Below are 21,758 nucleotides of genomic sequence, written 5' to 3'. Positions count from 1 at the left end.
GAGATAGGTTAAATACCACTTTTAATTCTGGAACACAGGCAAACCACTACTATAAGCTAGCACTTACGATACAATAAAATATGTATGCATGCACACACACACACACACATATTTCACTAAAGAACTGCGTCCAGTAGAATAAAAGCCATAGCAACAATAGTTAGTTTTGTTTACAGGAACCAACATTTTTCTCTCCAGTTAAATATTCTGTTAACAGTTTTCTTTGATCTTTTTTCGCCATTCAAGGCCTGTAACAAGAGTGCTGTAATTAAAATAATTAATTTGTATAGCTAGCTTGCAGATTTAAAAAATATAAAGTGGCGGAACGTTTTTCATTTTTAATTACTGTTAGGTACTGGAATAGATCTTTGAGTTGTTCTGTAATAACTATCTTGAATCATACTTAATTGATTAAACTTACTGACTAAAAACCACCCCGTTCCTTCTCCTGCCTTGAGCCGGAGCCCCGGTAACCTTTTACGTTGTCCGCAGCTCCGGATCGGTTTACTTAAGTACCTAGGTATACTCTTCCGTATTATAATGGTATGAATTGAAACTAATCAAGCATGTTTTTTTAAGAACCAAAGAATGATGTTGATTACAGGCTTTACCAAACCCGATATTGAAACCGAAATCTCTTATTAGACAGTTATAAACATGCAACCATTCTACCAACTGAGTGCCGGGCAAGGGTTCTTGGGTTCGATTCCCAGGTCAAGCAAAGCATTGCTGGGCTTTCGTCGGCTTTTCGAAAATTTCTCAATAGTAGCACGAAGTCTGAAAATGTGCTCGGTATATCAAATGCGACTTATAACACAAATGATGAAAAATAGGTACACATTGTACAATGGCATTACGTACCATAAAGTGCACCTGAGCCTACCCCATCAGAGATAAAATACATGACAATACCATTCTACCAACGAATCAAGTAACATTTTTAACATAAACATTAACCACAAACATTAAAGTAATTCACAAAACCTCCTCAAAATGGTCGTCTAAATAACTTAAACAGGGTCACAATGCCACAGTAGTGTCAGTAATTAGCAGTGGAAATTATTACCCCAACAAAATATAGGGCAATGATACAGCTTAATTTAACACTACGCCGCCATTTTAATGCATCCCGAATAAACGGCATGGAAATAATTACGGGAACATGTTTACTGGAATTACTGTTATAAACTTGCATATAGAGCCGGTACTTTGTTTAGTTCACACTTTATGTTAAAGGTTTATGAGATTTATAGGAAGTTTTGTACGGAAAAGGTGTAGAGAGAAATTAATGGATTACTGATTAAGTTTTAATAGTTTTTGCTTTCTATAACTTTATCTTTATATATATAATTCTTCTGTAAGTGTGTATGTCACTGAACTACTCTTAAACGACTGAACCGATTTTGATGAAATTTTTTGTGTGTATTCAAGGGGATCTGAGAATGGTTTAGATTCACAATTTTATCCGCTGGACAATGTTTTTTTAATTAATTTCGTATTAGTAGTTGTTGATTTTGGAATGTTTTACATTGGATTCGACAAATTATCAAATTAAAGACGTGTAGACAGGACAACGTCTGTCGGGCCCGCTAGTATCTTTATAGAAAACTGTTGAAGACAAATCCGCTAACACCAGTCACAAGTGTCATTGGTAACAAGATCAACACACACATCAACAACCTATAAGTGGCTACTGCTGATCAAAGCCCTCTTCTCAGGGAGGTTTGAGCATTAATCACCATATTTGCTCAATGCGTATTGGCGATTTCAAACTTATAATTAGATTTTTTAAGCACAGGTTTCCTCACGATGTCTTCTTTCACTGTTTGTCAGTGATGTTTAATAGTCTTATAAAGTACATATAACTCGGAAAAAGTCACATTTAAAAATATTTAAAATCATTGACTTTCATAATTTAGTTAATAACAATAATAAGCTTACTCACGTAACTGTTTGATGAGGAACAATGATGCTCATGAATACAAACCCCTAGCGTGCCATGAAACTAGTCGAGTTCCTCGTCAAACAGTTACGTGAGTAAACCGGTAAACATTATAGTTAATTTTCTATGTTTCACGAAGTTATAATATAAAAACATTGCCTTTTATATTCAACATACATATACCTTTTTAGAAAGTATAGAAAATCTATCAAATAATATTCTTTTATACTAGAAACAGTCCGAATTATGAACGTCGATCACTCAACAAAGCCGGTAGGATTCTGTGAGTACCAATCAAGTTTGCGAGCCAGATGATTGGAATATGGAGTATATGTGCAGCCTGCATTGCCGTTCATTTCAATTAGAAGGCTCGTAGTTCATCAGAAACGTCTGTTTCTAACTATACGTATAAAACTACTAAACTTGATGTTGTATGAAATATGATGACGAAGAATGAAATAGTGATATTTGTTACGGTGTAAACGGTATGTTTCAATTTTAATATATTTTTCTGATGTTTACTTTAAAAAAAGAATGTTTCGTCATTGAAGGCTTGTTAATAGTCAGCACTATCTGTATTATTTGCTTATTTTTTATTATATCGTATTTATATGGTTGAATAATGAGTAACGTAACGCTTTTTGTCCACGAAGGTGCGCATTACGGCACGTAATGCCGCTATACAATGTATACCCACTTTTCACCATTTCTTTTATAAGTCCCATGTAATATGAGTGAGCCTATAGCCATATATTGGGGCACAATTTCAGACTCCGTGCTACTACTGAGAAAATTTCAAAAACCGCAAAAAGTCCTGCAGTACATAAGGTTAAATAATTTTACTTTAAAAAACATTTCGCTTATCTTCAAATTTATAAATCTAAATTAAGACTTTGCGCTATATGGTATGTTCCAATTTTATTTTAAAGTAAAAATATAACAACAAAAATCTTATATTTTACGATCACATTGAGCCTGTAATGTAATACACCATTAAGTTCTTGAGACCAAAAAGATTACAATTATTATTAACACTTTATCATAGGCTTTAGAAATTTCAAAAATAATCCTTTAAAAAAGTATTTTAACTTTTAGACTACACCAAATTAATACACTAATATTGTAAATGTGAATGTTTGTTTGTTTGGATGTTTGTCCGTCAATCACGTTAAATGTACTGAATAGATTTTGATGAAATTTTGTGTACAGACATGAGCTGACTTCGGTGGCGGGATATTTTTTATGCCACGGGAACGTGGGCGAAACCGCTGACAGAAGCTAATACTAGCATATTTTAAAATATGCATTAAAATTAATAAAGAACATTATTTATATTAAGAACAATTAATTCTATTCAATTTGAACTTTAAAATTATTTAAATATTTTATTTGTTACAGGTACACACCCCAGGAAAGAAGAAATATTTTAATTGAAAGAAGTATTTTATAATCTGTTAAAATATTTTTCTTTTTTCACTTGACAGCTGTCATTACAGTAAAATCGAACGTGTTCTGTTTACGAACATTTTCCCTCCATAATATTTGAAGTCCGTTATTTTTTAAAAAACGTACTTATAGTGATGGTAATTTATTTGTGAAAGCTCTTCACAAGCTACTGTTTTGTTTGGGCCCTGTTCTGACCTCGTTCAGTTTAATATACTCGAATATTTATGCCTCGTTTCCACGCCGAGGCATGAGGCATTTTGTCTACGTGCCATATTGAGATCTATGTGCAACGGCTTGCTTGAAACGTGTTAATAAAATTATGCTGTTGTTGATTTAATATAATGGAAAGTCGTAACATTTTAAGAGTTTTTAAATATTATAAGTTTAACAAAATAAAATGGCCCTTATCGCCCTTAAAATTATCAGTAGATGATCAGTCAGTTGTAGGTACAATCACCACGAAAATTTGTTACGACTTCAAATTTTATTTTGATCCAGCAAATATTATAAAGTTAAAGAGTTTCTTCTAGAACTACGAATGGTCCATTTATCGAGGCAGGTTCTTAAAAACTGTAAGAAATCAAGCTGCGACCAATTGGAACTGAGAAGAGCGGGCAAAACTGCAATGGAGTCCCTAGTACCTATGCAATCATATCGTGTGTCCGTTGCTAAATCTACAAAAATAGATATAGTGAACGAGTAACATGTTTTATTAGTATTTTTTACTGTTTAGTATTTCTATATACTAAACTTCACATCAAAATATTTTTTGCATTAGGTTTATATTCATTTAATTAACGTTAGACATTTCACATCTAGAAAGAGTATCTCTTATTTAAAAAACGGCGCTGGAACATTCTCCCGTGTCGTAGATGCGTTTACAAACGTATAATTTCACATACACATGCTACCTAGACCCGATACAACAATTTGTGGATTACGATCATGATCATATTGCACGGCAGCTAGTTGCCGAGCCATACCAACCGTGCAGTCTGATATGAGTATTCATTTCCCATTGAAAGCACTACACCTATGTCTTTGAGGAACCATGTATCTATATACCTCTACAATAAATACGTTGAATTTAATAGCAATCGCATTAACGTCTCCACATTAGTATTCCTGTGTATCTGGTGCCATTTCCCAGAAATCTGATGCGCCGGCAGCGATGCGGAAGCCTTCAAACACATTTAGGTCGTCTGATATAAGCACTGGAGTGTTTTGATACTAAACTTGATGCCTAATTGTCATTGGGAACTTGGGAATTGGTTTTTCGAGTGGTGATAGAGATACGCGTATATAACGTAACTTAATATCTTAGAAGGTGTATGTACATATATTGTTTCATGGTATAAACCGATAAACGAGCAGATGGATTACCTGAAACACCAGAGGTGTCACAAGTTCGTTGCCGGCCTTTTCGGCCTTAAAACCAAATCACAATAAAACTAATCAATACAAACCAAACAGTTTCCGTAATCTATTTCATTTCACCAACATAAGAATGAATTTTTAACGAAATTTATGAACGAAATAACCAAACAAACGGGACAGCTATAAAACACCTATTGTAGAGTTTATTAAATACTCCTTCATTGTTAGCAATAATAGGTGGGCCGCGAATATTCTCATTTGAATAGAATTCAATTTCATTCGGATTGAACTTTTTCTGTGATATTGAAATGATTTTGTAAATATTTCGTGTGATTTCATTCTAAGTGGATTCGGTGTTATTTATGTATTGAGGAAAGTTTGGTTTTTATTTATATTTAGTTATTGATTGATCTAGTAAAGTTGATTAAATGTGTAATTATAGGCCCTCAACGGTAAGTGAAATTACGTAATTTGTGTCAAATAAAAAAGTGTTAATCTTTTACATAAATAATTTCAGCCAACCAGTCATCCTTATAAACGTTTTCTCTTCTTTATTTAAAATTATAAAGCCTAACAAAGACTGCTGTGTCACGTAATGTGTTGTGGATAGCAGATACAAGCGCTCTCTTTGAATCTGTTTAATACTTATAAGTCTTAACGATAAATAACTACCAAAGACTCCACTAAAGAATAAATTGATTGTTATTGAAACTAGCCTTAAAAACTTTTAACGATGTCAACGAAAAATAAAATACATAGTTCTTTATCATTATTATTACATCAATGGCATTTTCATTCTAAAGCTACACAAAATAATGATTATTTTTGTTTGTAAAGAAATAATAATTTCCATTTCCACTGTCCTCATTAAATCTTACAACCGACTCGGAACAATAAACAGCAGATAAACTGTTTTCTTTCTTCCTAACCCAAGGTTTCTGTACAAACAAAGGTACTTAGTAAATTGACACAACAAAAGGGAGTTTAACTTACATAAAATTGTTTAGTTAGGCCACCTTAAACTGTCACAGTAAGCATGATATACCTACAGTTTACTTTACAAATCCTCCCGTACTTTGTTTGTTCTATACATTATAGTTCTCCCTTGTTAACACGAGAAGGCTTCTAAAAGTTTGAAGGTCAAAAAATATAAATAAAATTAGGATTTCGGGGGCAACTAACAGTTTTTAGAGCTTAATTGGAGTGGAATTTGGGTTAGGGTGAACTGCCAAGTTTAGAGGACACTCAAACTACAGTACCCTATATATAGGGTCCGTTTTGCCTTTATCAGAACCGTTTGTAACGTGTGGTATGTTGTCTGGTTTCTCTGTTAATAAGGACTTGGACATAAGAACGCAAATATATGTTAGGGAGCCGTGTTACGTGGCAGGTTTATTTGGGTTTTGCACACAGGTAAATATTTGCAAGTGAAACCTTGGCTTATATCAACTGTACCGTTGACACTGGGGATAGTAGCGAAATTTTAAAACAAAGGAATACGCCTGCTATTTATGCAGGTATTTTGTCTGACTGTGAACAAAAAAGGGGTTACACGGTTTCAAATAAACAGTGAATGGTAGATTTAATGTATATGTATTGTGGTATGTGTTAATGCTCTCAAAGTTTTATGTAAGTACTTCTTTGTTTAAACATCTTGTCAACCTGGCAAACCGTAATATTTAAAACTTTTTACAGTGTATTTTATCTTGAAGGATATTTTAAAATATTATAATCATATTTTGTATTGTAAAGATTAAAAATTAATCTCCATCATAAATCTAGTTGAAAACAAAACAAAAACAATTGATTACAAAACACGCATGCATTCTTTTGGATAATTGAATAATTAATTCCCAAAGTCCTTAAATGGGTTTCGGAGCCCTAGATTATCATTCGACAGGGCATTGTTAGACCAACTTAAATTTATAGCTTTTGAAGAGTGATAAATTTTCTGGGCCGGAGTTCGAATATCGTCGATTTTAAATAGGATTTACGGCCGATATGTGCTGTTGTAATTCTGTCGAGTTTTTGTTACAAATATGAAGCTTTCTCGTAAATATATTGATCGTAAAATATTCGTAAAGATTTTTATCCTCACTCAATGAAAACTTGATTACGTACTTACTTGTTTCATGTCTTCTAAATCTCGGAATAAAAAGAAGAATTGAGTGGGTTGAGTTTGTGTGTAGTGATCTTCAATGCAGTGTAAATATATTGGAAATGGGTTAATTCAAATGATACATCTTACTTCTTAAGAACTGTATACATAAGCCCCTCACCCACGGCGACTTTTTGCATCGATGCTGCATCAATACAGTCGCGAAGTGCACACAAAAGTTACATGCGTCTGTAGCGATGCTGTTGCGCTTTTAGTGAATACGCGATAGCGTCGCTACAAAAATCGTCTTGAGCGAGGAGCCTTGGGTATTTCCTGATTATGGAGAACAAGCATATTATTATATTTTGAGTTCAAGTTAGTGTTAAATTGTTAAAACGACGAACAAATAGAGACTTTAACACGCCCAACAAGATTATCTAAATGTCATATTTTTAGTACTGAAATAAAATCACGAAATAGGTAAGTACTTCTAAAAATATTTATAAGAAAACCTACATAAATCTATGAATAAGTATATCTTAAAGCCAAAGAATTGTATAGAACACAAATAATGTTACGACAAAAATAAGCCACAAAAATCTAAATATTGCTTGCGTCGCGTCGACCGCTAAAGTTTTCGCAAAACCAGTCCCAAGTAACAGAATCATCCTTGTTATATAATAACATAGCCTGACATTATCCTCACGTATTATCCCACGGGATACAAAGGTGCTCCTGAATGTTAACATACCGACCGAACAGAATACCTATTTACTTTAGCCGGGTTTTTATTGTCCCGCCGGGTACGGTCGTCGCAAAGGGCACATTTCAAACGTATCACGAAATTTTCTTTTAAAATACCGTAAATATATGTACGTGAGTGCAATGGCATACGTATGTAGATAACTAAGACACAGCTGTGGAATTTTCCATAAGGAAAATCCCTTTCTGTTTTCCTTTTAATTCCTTTGGGTGTCATTTAGGACTGTATGAGATTAAACTAAATGAATTAACATCTCAGTGTTTGGTTATACGAACATGGAATCATCCCCGTTACAGAAGTGTTAGCCGTTTGCTTTAATTATAATAATTAATAGTTAATTTTTTTTTCTTTTTACTTGAAATTCGTAGAATATGTAATCGCCAAAAACATTTTTCCCAGATTTTTTTATTAGTTAAAGAAAACACACAATCTGAGTGATAGACACAAACGTTTGTAATGGTAAACGGGTACCGCGACTCGCACTCGCAACACAAGACATCACGAGTGCGTAGCTGAGCTAAGAGGAATTCGTAAGTAAAGTATTAAGAAGTAAAAGAATTCAAAGTAAAAGAATTTACTTCTTAATACTTTTGGCTAAAGAAAGTGAGAATGCAACTCTGGACAATGAGAGATAGACGCTGCTTTATTGAGCTCTTGGAGAATTGAGATATTACTTCGGTACTGCATGGAATTAAATTAGGCGCATTTAAAAAGCCCTGTATAAGAGTGTTATCAACACCACAGTAATATGTATTTATGAGCCAATATTATTTTTGTGCGATGTTCAGACTTTATCTAATACGGAACTGGCGAGATTTGATCCCGGCTTGTTTATATATTATGTAGGTACGTTCAGGATTGATAGCTACATTTCCTCTATTACTCATACTAGTTATCCCTAAGCTGAAAGATTACCCAACAATCTGCGTATGTGTTAGTGCCGCCTCTATACTGCTGTTTATAGCGACCAATCTGAATAAGATAATACAACTACGCCAGCGTAAGAGCATAATTGTATTTATTTCAAGCACATAGTTTATCTAGAAGTCATCGGGGGAGGCCTATGTTCAGCAGTGGATATCCTGTGGCTGATTTGATGATGAAAACATAATTTATTCTGTCATTCTGATCTTAGCTCATATTCTTTCTCTCTCTTTATCATTTTGTTTACTATAAATTTAGATGTGTGTTTGTATACCTTTCTTTTGTCACATTGTAGTTCCTTTCGGTATATTTATTAAAACTAAATTTACATAATATCGTTAGCAAGCTAAAGAGTGACAGCGACTACTATTTTTCTTATGTCTAAGTGATTGGAACGGAAAAATAGTACCTACATTTGTATAACGATATTTGTCTGTCTATCGGTGTGTCTGCATAACCAAGAGAGATCGGATTATAAAACACCAGCTATTCATCCGTAGCTCCGTACAATGGCAGGAGATATCATTTTACTTCATTATTCATAATAGAAAATCCCAGTAGCAGATATTATCTGACCCGAGCTAACCTAACCTAACGTCGACCTGAACCTATATCATCTCAATGATATCTATTGGATATGATATCAAATAACGTGACACAATGTCACTCTTTCTAATCCCTGAGGGGATAGACAGAGGTAGCAGATTTGTATATTCTTTTTCCCTAGTTTTCAGAAAGTTTTATTTCTATTGTACACCTTATGAGTTAATCTCGCGCGGTCTCAGCCGCAGCTCGGCTCTTTATTATATAAGGTCTGTATATGTAGTCTTCTTCGATAAATAAACCATCCATCAAAAATAATTATTCAATTCGGACCAGTAGTTCTGGAGATTAGGGTTTTCAAACAAACAAATTCTTCAGCCTTATCGCAATAATATCGTAAACATAGATGTTCCAATGATTACAAGTAATAAACACATACTACCGAGAGACATTGAATGATTATTTAAACTATTTCTTACTAATGAATTAGTATTGAAAACAATTGCTGAGGACCAGGTTGTGTAGTCATTAAATGACTCTGAGTATGGAGGTTAGAAACGTAACATAACTATAGAGGAGAGTTAGCAAAGTATAAAAATATAACCAGGGTCAAAACAACGACTACCCGTGTGCAGTATTCAGCGACAACCCTATTATGCACATAATTATGTAGGCCACCGAGTATTAATAGTTTATATTTAACCTCCCCACTTATACAAGTAGGTTACCCATTATAAATTCAAATTGAACAAAGAAATTCATATTTTATTTAAAGAAACAACATAATAGAAAATGTTTCTGCACAAAAATTGTTACGAAACTTAAACACTACATGGCTTTATTTGTACTAGAAGGTGCAACTTTACTGTATGTGAACACAACATTGAGTTCTGTTTGCATGTCACTTCTAGTGTCACAATGTCACTGTAAAAGTGTTTGTCGGAGGTCTCGTTGTTACAAGACCTGTTTTTAGAAGAAAGATAAAAAGTTGACTGACATTTTTTGTGTCCCAAAGGACGCTTTATTTATGAGGGAATATACAATTTTTGTGTAACATTTAAATATGTTTGTTGCTGTCAAATTATTTGTAAAGGTAAGCGCCTACAGGCCCATCGTACGCATTCCGTATGACGTCATCAGTACGCATCGCATGTAGGCATTGCTGATGATGCGGTCCGTACAATGCGGATCAGTTGTATGAGTTTCTATACAAGACAAACTAAAATCCGTTGCGTGCGATACGTACGATGCGGACCTGTGGACGCGTACCTTAAAAGAGGTTATTATATGTCACGATACAGTTACGATGGGTAACGCAATTAGAGATACATGGGATCAACCGCACAGGAATGCCATAACCGTTTCATATTGCCAACGTCAATACATTGTACAAACATGCCATCGGTTCTCGTCATATTTACATTTTATTTTTGTACAATTTTTTTCCTTTATTTTTTTATAAATATAACGTAATTGACGTTTGTTTCCGAAGTCAGTACCTGTGAATTGTAAAATCATTTTAAGAGTGACGTCGAGAACACACTTCAATTTTGCTGTTTCTGATATTACCATCAGGATTTCTACAAACTAGTTGGAATAGCGTAGATGACTAATATTTATTTTAATGTCTGTCTTAATGTGTGTGTTGATTATTTTAAAATATTAGACACATATTTTTTACGGAAATAAATACTTTCGAAGATATATCGATTTGAAATATCTCATGACGTCACTTCTAGGTACATTTTATACGTAAAAATGATGTATTTGTTAAACTAAACTGATTCGTTTTATCTAAATATATTACGTGTCAAAATTCGTATCTAATATTATTTCATTCTCTAAATGACGGACTAAAAAAATTATTAATTTTCATCATCCCTATTGCATTGCAACACTTTTTTTTACAATAAATCAAAATATTTTTCTTTCCCAGGAATAAAATTAATAAACTTAAAAACTTTAACCTAAACTGGCAAGGTACGGTACCTAATTTGTTTTTGTAAATAGCTCACAAACTGTGGAAAGCTTTTACATCGTTCCTAAGTTGTAAGTCTTCTACGACGTTGGCCCTAGGATTACCTTATTTCTGATGCATTTTCGCCATTAACAGCACTAACACTCCAGCCAGCAGATTGCTGATCGTATTATAATCCCGGGACCTCAGTCCCGACCCTTATAAGCTTTGTATTGTGCTTTAAGATTTTTAACTCTATTTTCTGTGGTATAGAGTCCAATAATGGATTTTAAAGCTCTATTTATTATGCGAACGAGCGTCAATGGACAGCAAAGAATGGGTAGTTCTTTCTGTATTTTCAACATTGTATAAAAAGACAAAGGAAAAGCGAATAAATTGTGAAGTTTTTTAAGTTGAAAATGGTTTTTAATATGTCGTGCGTTAGCACTCTTTGCGGATCTCAATCCATAAAAGGCCGTAGGGTGTACTAGCGAGGTTAGCGAACAACATTTTAAAAGGGTGCAAACTTAAGTACGTACATAAGTAAGAATAATACAAACCTGCTCATTAGTGTTTACAACATAATAATTTTTAACTGCACACCTTACAAAGTTCTTCCATTTATTTTCGTCGTAAAGTTGCCAAGTTATGACCAAAATTTTAATGTACTCATATTATTCACAACTGTATTCTCTAATCTAGTGTGAGGGCATTAAACCGAGACCATACATGTCTTCAAATATGAACAAATTAAATTTTGAATAACAAAAATAGACGAGAGGAAAAATATATTTAGTAAAATGATACCAGCGTTGTTTTGATATGAAACTTTAGTCAACGACACGAGAATATTTACAAGATTTGACGAAAGATGTTCGTACATCTTGTATAAAGTAAAATAAATAATAAAATATGTTTTCTTTTCATCTACCGCCGTGTATAACAAGCTAATGTTATCACGATATTCGTAATCAAATTGTCCCGTTACGCATAAGTGTTTGTTTTTCCAGACACCGTATTAAGCTCTCTGAACAAATTATGTTTTCTTTACGTTTCTCGTTTAAAGTAAAATTTCAAGAGTGATAAATTTTGTTTAGCATTAATGGCGGAGACCTGTTATTCTGATAAAGATGAAAGTAATGCTAATTTGGCTCCAGCATAAATTATTTATTATGCCAGACATTTTGTTTGATTCGCATTCTGTCCATTATGGTACTGTGTATAAGGAATGAGATTTATCACAGTTTTTGCTACAGATCATTTTCTCGAATCTGTTTAGTCACTGAAGGAAAACGCGATGATACGTGTATTTTGGTAAAGCGAAACGTACCTATTGGAACTTACTTGATGTAAACTTTTTTATTGCTAAAACATTTTTCTATTTCACTAACATTCGCAACTTTGTATAAACATAAATATTCAAAGTTGAGACATTCTAGCATCTTGTGCTTTAATTCTCTGAGGGGCTTATACAAGTTCATTCATCAATTTTAAAGTGCAATGTACCCAGACATGCAAGATACAAAATAAAATCATGCTCGTATTTATAAAATATTCATATAAATTATATGTTAACTAGCTTCTGTCAGCGACTTCGCCTGCGTTGCCATGAAATAGAAAGTAGTCTATGTGTTATTCCAAACCTTAATCTTCTCCTATTCTAAATTTCATGCCGATCCCTTCAGTCGTTTTGATGTGATTGAGTAAAAAACCTACACACAAACTCACAAACTTTCGCATTTATAATATTAGTAAGATAATACATTACTATGGGCTCCGAAGTGGCTTGAAATTAGTCGAGTAACTCGGCCGAAGAGTTACGAAGGCAAGCCGTAGTATCTAATTAATTGAATAGCCTCAGAATAGTTACTTATAATACAAAAAACATATACTAGTATGTTAGTAAATATATGTATTCTAAGAAAAACGATCGGTCTTGTAGGGCATAGTATACGCTATACTGAAATATAGTAATGTTTCACTTGCATATTCCATGCCAAATGGTACAGTATTGCAGAGTATTGCTTAATCGAATGTCGATCAAGAACATTTCAGACTGTAGTCAATTTTGGTGAAGGAATACTATGTATATAGAACACAACGAATATTGTAATATTGAAATCAACATAGAACGGTTGCTGTCCAAAACAAACAGACGTTTAATTGGAGCAACGCATGTGTTATATTGTCAGATAGTTATCGGTATTTACATACATACTCGTACATATAATTCCGCGAAACAGTTAAGACCTATGTTGAATCGATTTGTTGAAAACGATTTCAATCATTGTACAATTTAATTGATTACAAAAAAGTTTGTTCGGTGGAAAGGTGTACATTTTTCATCTATACTACTATATAGACTTAAACTGATACAATAAAACATAATAAAAGAAAAACTATTGAACAAATGACATTTTTAACGTTGACCCACATTAGGATTTTCTCCTCTATCGTCGGTGCATTTACAAACATACAAGTTCACATACATATGACATCCAGACTGGAACAAATAAGATAAGTACTTTTCGGGCACACAAAATAAACCAAACGTAAAAGACAGATCTTTTAATTTAACCCACACATGGCACAAAGGACATAAATCTAGAAAAAAGGGCAAATTATCCGACATAAAATCTGCCCACAGTGATCTGTTTGTAATTAGAAACAGTATGCCTACTGTTATACCTATTAACCTTCCACTACTATCTTACTGTATTAGAGAGAGATAGGGCTACACAATAAATTACATCCATCCTTTTTTGACACACTCATGCATGATAAAATAAATCCTCATAAATATGAGTCCCGGCGTAACTTGAAACTAGTAGAGCTTTTCTCGAATAGTTCACGTGAGTAAGTACAATAATTAAATTAATTTAGTAAGTCTCACGTGTAATAGCATAAACAATTCAAAATATGTTTTGAGAGAGAGAGATAGAGTTAATAGACTAAATTTAATATCTCCATCCCTTTTTGACTATATCGTGTTTGATCGTTGCGCGTGACCACATTGCGTAGCTAACAGGGGTGATGTATAATCATCGGATGGTTAGGGTTGTTTAAATAATATGATTGATGTTCATTACAATTGAATAAGTTTTGTTCTGGCTGTTATTATCCGCAAGCTAAATGGAAAAGTGTTTAAATATGTATGTAGAATTAAGTACTGTTCACAACACCATATTATGTAAATGAAACAATTTAATTTTTGCTTTTTATATTGTGTGAAAATTATAGAAAAAAGAAAAAAAACATTTATTAAACACTATTTAAAGATTGCTGTTTTGTACACATTTAAGTAACCTGTTATATCTATTTTAAGCAATTTGCGTACAATGTTTTATCAGGCAATGGTGATTTCATTTAAACAACGATTGCATGGAACATTTTTATTATTAAAGAAAGATAAGGGATAATTATAGCACAAAAATAAAACAAAAAGACTAACTATAGAACTAAAAAAGATTTTACTACAATAGACATATCTTTTTCCTATTTAATATCAATAGAACGACCTTGAACCAAACACTCGCAGCAAACTCATAACCCCTTTTTATCCGAACAGAGCACAAAACATGTTATAACCTTCACACAGAATGTTCCCGTCGAACATTATCACCACTAAAATCATGCTAAAGTTTGCCCCCAGCACATTACTTCCATTGTTTCGTTACTCGAGTCAGTCACGGCATGAAAAGGGCTAAATTCGCGGTTGTCACGTTTTTAATTAATTTACGAGTGGGTGAGGCTCCGGGTATCACGCATAACCTTTGTCCGCTTATGTGAAATTCATCAATTAACGTGGCTTTAGCCTGTGAGCACTTACATTTACATTTTTATCATTGTAAAGCTAAATTAACCGGACAAATTGTGTTGGGCGTAGTCTCAGACCGTCCAGTTTAGAGATCGTTCGGAGAGTAATTTTTTAGATTGATGTCGAATTGGGCCATTCTATTCAGGGCGGATGCTAGATGATATTTATTGCGAATTTTGCTCTCCTCTGCAGTAAGTGCAGGTAGTAGAAAATATTTTTATGAGCAACTGCGGATATTTGTACACTCCGATACCTCTGAATTTATGGCTAGAACATAACTGTACTTGTTTGCAGAAAAAGAATTTAATATTTTATTTTCAAAGCATTATGTCTATTTTGATGTGTATAAAAAAAACCTGTTGCATCGATGACAATCTTTAAAAACGTGAGCGTAAAAGAACATTACAACAAATATGCAAACAAAAATCATTATGAACTGTAGTACAAAATGTAAACTAGAAAAATAAACAAAATGCATTTTTTATTTTACTAAAGTAAAGTGCAAACAAGCAGTAAATACATTACTGAAAAGTTTTTCTCAGTAAAATGCAAAGATATGTTACTGGCCTCTTGGGCTTGCGTTTAAAGTTAACAGAAACTCAAAATGAGAGGAAAATCTTAAGTGTATTTTCTCGCTGAAGTTTTTAAAAGCCAAAAGAAAGTTCACGAGCTTCTAAACAATGAACTGGTAGCGTACGTATGTACGGTCATTGCAATATCAACTTTATAATAATACTACCTCCCACCAATAGATTCTCCTGCGTTCTCGTGGGATAAAAAGTAACCTATGTTGTTTTCCAGACCTTTATCTACCTCTATTCCAAATTTTATCCCAATCCCTTCAGCCGTTTATACGTAATTCAGTAACAGACATACACACAAACTTTCGCAATTATAATATTAGTAAAATTTTCTTTGAACTATGAGTTCACATAGACTGCATGGTTAATCAGAGATTGGATGAGTAACTTAAGACAACTGATACTAAGGCTAATCTACACTTACCGCGGTCGGTTGATGAGTACTCAGCTTTAACATGACGAGCAATTTGTAGATACAAGCGCTTAAAACTGTCGTTACGTCTTACTGGTAGTTGGGTGAATTTAGCTAAGAATCCAATCTAGTAAAGGTCAAGGAGAAAAAAGGGCTAAGAACTTACAAAAATAGAAAGTTTAGTGGAAATCTGTTTGCTCAAAAGATTTGGACTCTATTTGTTTATAACAAAGAACATAATTGCATGATGTATTAAATACTAGCGACCCGCCCCAGCTTCGCATGGGTGCAATGGTGATATATTATGTATGTATTATACATGTAAACCTTCCTCTTGAATAACTCTATCTATTAAAAATCGCATCAAAATCCGTTGCGTAGTTTTAAAGATTTAAGCATACAAAGGGAAATAGGGACAGAGAAAGCGACTTTGTTTTATACTATGTAGTGATTTAGTAGGTACAAAGTCTATTTTAACGTACAAAAGGTATTTTGCGACATCACCTTAAGAACGTTTTCTTAGAATTCGCAACAGATCGGTGAGTAGCAATCCTGTTATTGAATGGTCCGCGTATCCAATGATAGGCTGGTTACAACAAACAAAAGCAAACAAAACAAGACGGAAATTACAAACAAAACAATAACTCAAGAGGGCTCACTCTCGTACAATTCTAGAAAATAGAAACAACGAAAAAGCAATTTAAATTAGCGCTCACCTCAAGAGCAACACACAATAGAAGCAAACATTTCAATAAATTCCATCAGAACATTCAATGTTTCTGCTAACAATTGATTTTGAACATTTAAGTTAAGCATCAGAATAATTGTTTATTAAACAAAAGAACGGGTCGGAGCGTTAATTGGCAATTGATGAACATTCACAACAACGTACGTGTTTATATTGTTGGCAACATCAAAGCTTTGTTCGGCAGCCTTCACCAAAGGCCAGTATGGCCTCAACTTTATAGAACCTATCAATTTCAAAGGAAACAACGCTTTAATGACTACACTGTTCCCTGTACAGTTTTGGAAGTCTTGTTCAATGTATGGAAGTGATTTTAATGATCATTATGTAATGTGATTAAATCTTATGCTAGTTTATTTAAGGCCGAGATTAGTTTTCTACTAATAATGATAATACTAGGCGTTTTTAACAATAGGGTAATAGTAACTAACATTTAGTATTTAAAATCATTGTATTCAAACATTTGTATTTAAGAACGTGCTGTGACTTTCATATTCGGAACAGATTAAATAACTTTAGAGATTATTTTAAGTACATTGATTAACCAGATGACCCAGTCCGAAAAAGCATGAAGATACTGCACTACGAACCAGAGTTCGACTCTCTGAAGAAAAGTATCATTGAAATATAATCTACCTACATTCAAACAACTTGAGGAGATCAAATCAACACCTCTCGATTTAAATCAATAACTTATTATAAGACAATCCAATCTGGAATTTTCTATCAAAAGGAATATTAACACCGTCTCAAATAAAAAAACAAGTCGATCACTCAATTAATTTTAATATAATTCACGTTGTGACAAGATTGATTTCAAAAGGAGCGTTCCACGAAAACCATTTTGAATGCAAAAGGTATATTCTCATTATTCGTCTCGCTCATAAAAATGCAACATATTCCTTACAATTAGCATTGGAACAGAATAAAACGTCTTATCTTACAATTTATTAACTTTGGAGAAGGAACTCGCCACTTTTTTAGTATGCGTGCTTCATTAACATAATAGAAGAAAAGTTTAATTGAGTTCCAAACTGAAACTCCACTTGAGTTAATGGAACTAAGTATTATGCAAGATCGTAACTCGCATGCCGCCCAATTGAACGCTACGCCGTAGTAAAGATTCGTAGCGCTACGCTCGTAGCAAATGTTGTGATTATCCAAAGGCTTTGCTACGAATTACTGGCAAACGTTTTAATTCGCGCCAGTGAGGTTGTTTGCGTAATTTCTGTTGCCAAAACACGATGTTGTTAACTGAGCTAAAATAGCGGAGCATATGTTAGGCTAGGGTTGCTAGAATTATGGAAGCTGTTTTAATTAAAACACATATTTGTTTAATTTACTATGTGGATATAGTCTCGTTTTTATGCTGAACATTGTCTCTCGGAATATTACGCTTAAAATACGTGTAGTTACTTAGCATGCAAAACCTGAGTTTATTATATTTTATCTCGTAGCGTAACAAGGATTTAAATAAAATTACAGATGAACACGAATAAGTTACTAAAACATTCACAAAGCTAACAAACTGCTTAAATATTTAACTAAATTCTGTACAAATAATAGTCCGCTACTCTACAATGTAAGCTACAATTCTAATTAGGCTGTTAAAGCAAATACTACCTAGATAAGTACTAATCTTCCCTAACACCAGCCTTCTATAATGAGCATTAGATAACAACGTTGGCAAATAACAAAATATCCCGTTTGAACATAAACAAAAACTTTAAAACTCACAACAACCAAGCAATTTTAACTTTTATTCAGCGAACCTTAAAGCCTATTTTCGCATCAAACACTAATTACGTTCTACATGATTTTATTAAAGAGATAATGTATGTATTTATCTAGCAGATTCTAATTAACATAAACAATTCTAATATGATACAAGCTCTAAAATTACATTTATTTAAGCCGAAGAGTAAAAACAAGAAAAAAATATTAAAATAAAATAATACAAAGATTTCGAATCGGCCATTAACAAAACGTGATAGCGCTAATATTCGAAACAAACATATCTGAAAGCATTAAAGCGTTGTCAACGAGTATTATTAAGTTAAGCGCCATTAGCCAGAAGCTGCGGATACTCCGGCAATTATGGTAGTAATAAATCTAACACGAACCTAAATTATCTGAGTTGCTGCAGGAAGGGCCCGGGAGCGCCAGGAAGCCGAGGACGAGGTACCAAACACCACACATCTCGTTCATTACTCAAAAACTACGAAACAAAAACTAACACAATCGTTCGCATGACTCTACTCAACTTCACTACTTTCACTTTGACAGTACGAAATTTTCCCGCCAAAATTGTGACAGATGGAAAATTCTCAACACGAAGCTCGGATATGCGTTCAATTTTTTTTTAAATAAAGTTAGTATGTCACGTGCGAGGTCCACGTGGTGACCGCGTGACAGGACGTGTCCACAGTAAACAAGCGTGTGGCCACACTGAGTCCGGACGTTCGACTGACGCGACCCAACGATACAAACGCCCCACGACTATTGGTCACGGCACACGGCGAGCCCATCAATTTCGCTTGACGTTTCAATGAAAACCCTTCCTACTTTTCCCTCGAGTAAAATTAGGGAGAGTCTTGTTATAATTAAAAATGTTTATCGATGAGATCGACCCTATCGAACATTGAGGATGGAATTTAAATGGCGGTAAAATACTTTAATCGTCAATTCTTCCCATTAAAACCGGGGAAACTTGGTGTAATAATGGTGTGACCAAAATACGTTCTTAAACTTTGGTTAATTACGAACCTAATTAGAATAAATAATGAAGGAAATTACTGGCATTACCAAACATGTATTTATCGTTCCAAAATAGCCTCTTGATACCTAGAATAGTAAATAAAACAATGATAAATGTGTCCTCGGTAAAATTATTATAGCAGAACATTATTATTCCTTACACGCGAGCAGGCGCCGTAAATAATAATATCACATCGAGTGGAAATGTTGGGGCATTCGTACAAAAGGAAATGGACTTTGGAGTTTGTTTTTACATACATTCGTATACATTTTTAACTTATTTAAAATTCATGAAGTGGACTAATTAGAATAAAATTCTTGTTTCTTTTCGCTTGTAGCAAAATATGATAAAATCTGAACGAAGAATGGTGGATTTTAAAATTACGTTTAATGAATACAAACATTCATTTTGCTTTGGCGATTGTTATAAAATACTTCAAACATTATGTGTTTGTTTGTAGATTATTTCAGTGTTATTTTCCGTGATTAATACTGGCTAAGTATTTACGTCATACAAGTAGATTACGAACAACCATTGACATTTGAATCACATAGGTCATTTGCGATTGGTTCGTAAAAGATATAAATAGTATTTTTGATTTCAAATATCAACGGAGTTTAAAGGTCGTTCAAGTAGTAATAATTACACATGAACGGGTTTTATCCTTACTCAAGTGAAAAAAATGTACTAATCACTTGAAAAAATATCTACTATTCAGGTAATATTGTTTTCGTCCGTTTATTAACAAATAAATGATTATGTTTTTCAGCTTACTCACGTAATTATTTGACGACGAACACGGTTAGTTTCAAGCCGTACTTTTTTATGAAGGAAAATTAACCAATGACTTCTCCCGCCCTGGGCGAGGCGAGAGTGAGTGTCAGACTCTTACTGACTAAAAATCACCCTGTGACACCCACATTTTCATGAGCACACGACGCGGCGACTGTCGCGCTGCTACTATTAACAAGATTCGTTAACTTTAACAAAAACTTCGTCGTATATTGAACTAGTTTAATTGAATTCAGTGGATCAAACTTCGATCTGTTAGGTTCACTAAAGAACTGATAGCCTACTTACTAGCAAACTTTTATCTATTTTATTTAAAGTTCATAACGTTCAAAAGTGCATTCTGATAACCATATTCCATGTGTGGTTCTTTCTTTAAAAGGCCACTACGGAACGAACTTCCACGGTTCTCACACATTTTTTTTTCAAATGTTGTCTGGACTTTAAAAGAAATAATGACCTCTGAGTTTGTTTCAGCTTTTCTTCTCAGAGTAGTCCGTTAGGAAATGCCGACCTCATCTAGATTTTTTTTATAATAATTTTAAAGTGTAAAATTGCTATATTGTAGCCTATTTGCAAATTAAATTCATTTCAATTCATGTCATTTCATTTCACTTCATGTCATTTCATTTCATTGCATTGTATTGCATTTCATTTCATTACAAAGCATTTCAACTTCGATATTCTGTATACTCTACAAGAAGTACCATTGTGTTATTTATTTATTATACCAAGCGACGTCTGATTCAAATCTATTCGATATCGAGCCGTATCAAAAACATAGATTCTGTTATGATTTGCAATTCGTCCGCAGATATAGAGACAAAGTGAAAATCGATACATATCAGATGGAAAATATTCAGATATTCAGCCTAAACCTGAAAGATTTACCGAATTATTTTTGGCAAACAGGTAATGTAATGGAAAGTAAAAACTTATAGTTTATGTCCTTACGTAAAATTCGGATGAAATGACGCATTTATATTTAAATGGACAGTATGTTTATACCTTTGGTTTTACTATACCTAGCAGAAAAACTGAGACATACTTACTGAGAAATACTTACCTTAAACAGTTGAGGTAAGTATTTTTCATGTATTACTAAAACATGATAAATACTTTTTTGTCTGAACAAAAACATAAAAATATTCGTCTTCGTCGTCTTTAAAAAATACGTTGGCGCAAACTGAAATTTTCTCCTGTGCCGTGGGTGCCGGTAACCCGTTAGGCAGTCCACAGCTCTGGATAGAATCGGTCCCTACAATGCGAAACGAATACAATGTTATACAATAACGCTATTAAATACACCAACCAACCACTTTTACATTTTTTTCCAAAAAAGCACATCATATTGAACCTTATACCTATGTCTATAACAAACAATAACATTTTTAAACGAACCTCAAAAAATAGATGTACCTTTTCCTAACCCTTTCTAAGTAAAGAGTACACACGAATTCTCGTATTATTTTACCAAATCCATTACGTTACGTACTTTGGGGAGTTCTTAGGAACAGCTCGGGTCCGATTGACAGAAAGCATATAAAATAGAGGCCAAATAAATTGAGGGGAACTAAATCGAAAGGTATTTTTGTTTGTTTTAATT

General features: G+C 33.5%; 1 protein-coding gene across 3 annotated transcripts in view; it reads right to left on the bottom strand.

The window, feature by feature from the left end:
* The window catches only part of LOC118264752 (protein eva-1), a 51,703-nt gene extending 32,611 nt beyond the window's left edge, over positions 1-19,092 (bottom strand). For all 3 annotated transcript variants that reach the window (XM_050704764.1, XM_050704765.1, XM_050704766.1), the window contains exon 1: positions 18,729-19,092. In XM_050704764.1, the coding sequence (XP_050560721.1) occupies positions 18,729-18,813 (85 nt within the window). In that variant the 5' untranslated portion in view covers positions 18,814-19,092. The remainder of the gene's footprint in view (positions 1-18,728) is intronic.
* Positions 19,093-21,758: the final 2,666 nt, after the last annotated feature.

The sequence above is a fragment of the Spodoptera frugiperda genome, chromosome 26 (genome assembly GCF_023101765.2).
Source record: "Spodoptera frugiperda isolate SF20-4 chromosome 26, AGI-APGP_CSIRO_Sfru_2.0, whole genome shotgun sequence".
Classification (NCBI taxonomy): domain Eukaryota; kingdom Metazoa; phylum Arthropoda; class Insecta; order Lepidoptera; family Noctuidae; genus Spodoptera; species Spodoptera frugiperda.
This window is presented reverse-complemented; position numbering and strand designations above follow the sequence as displayed.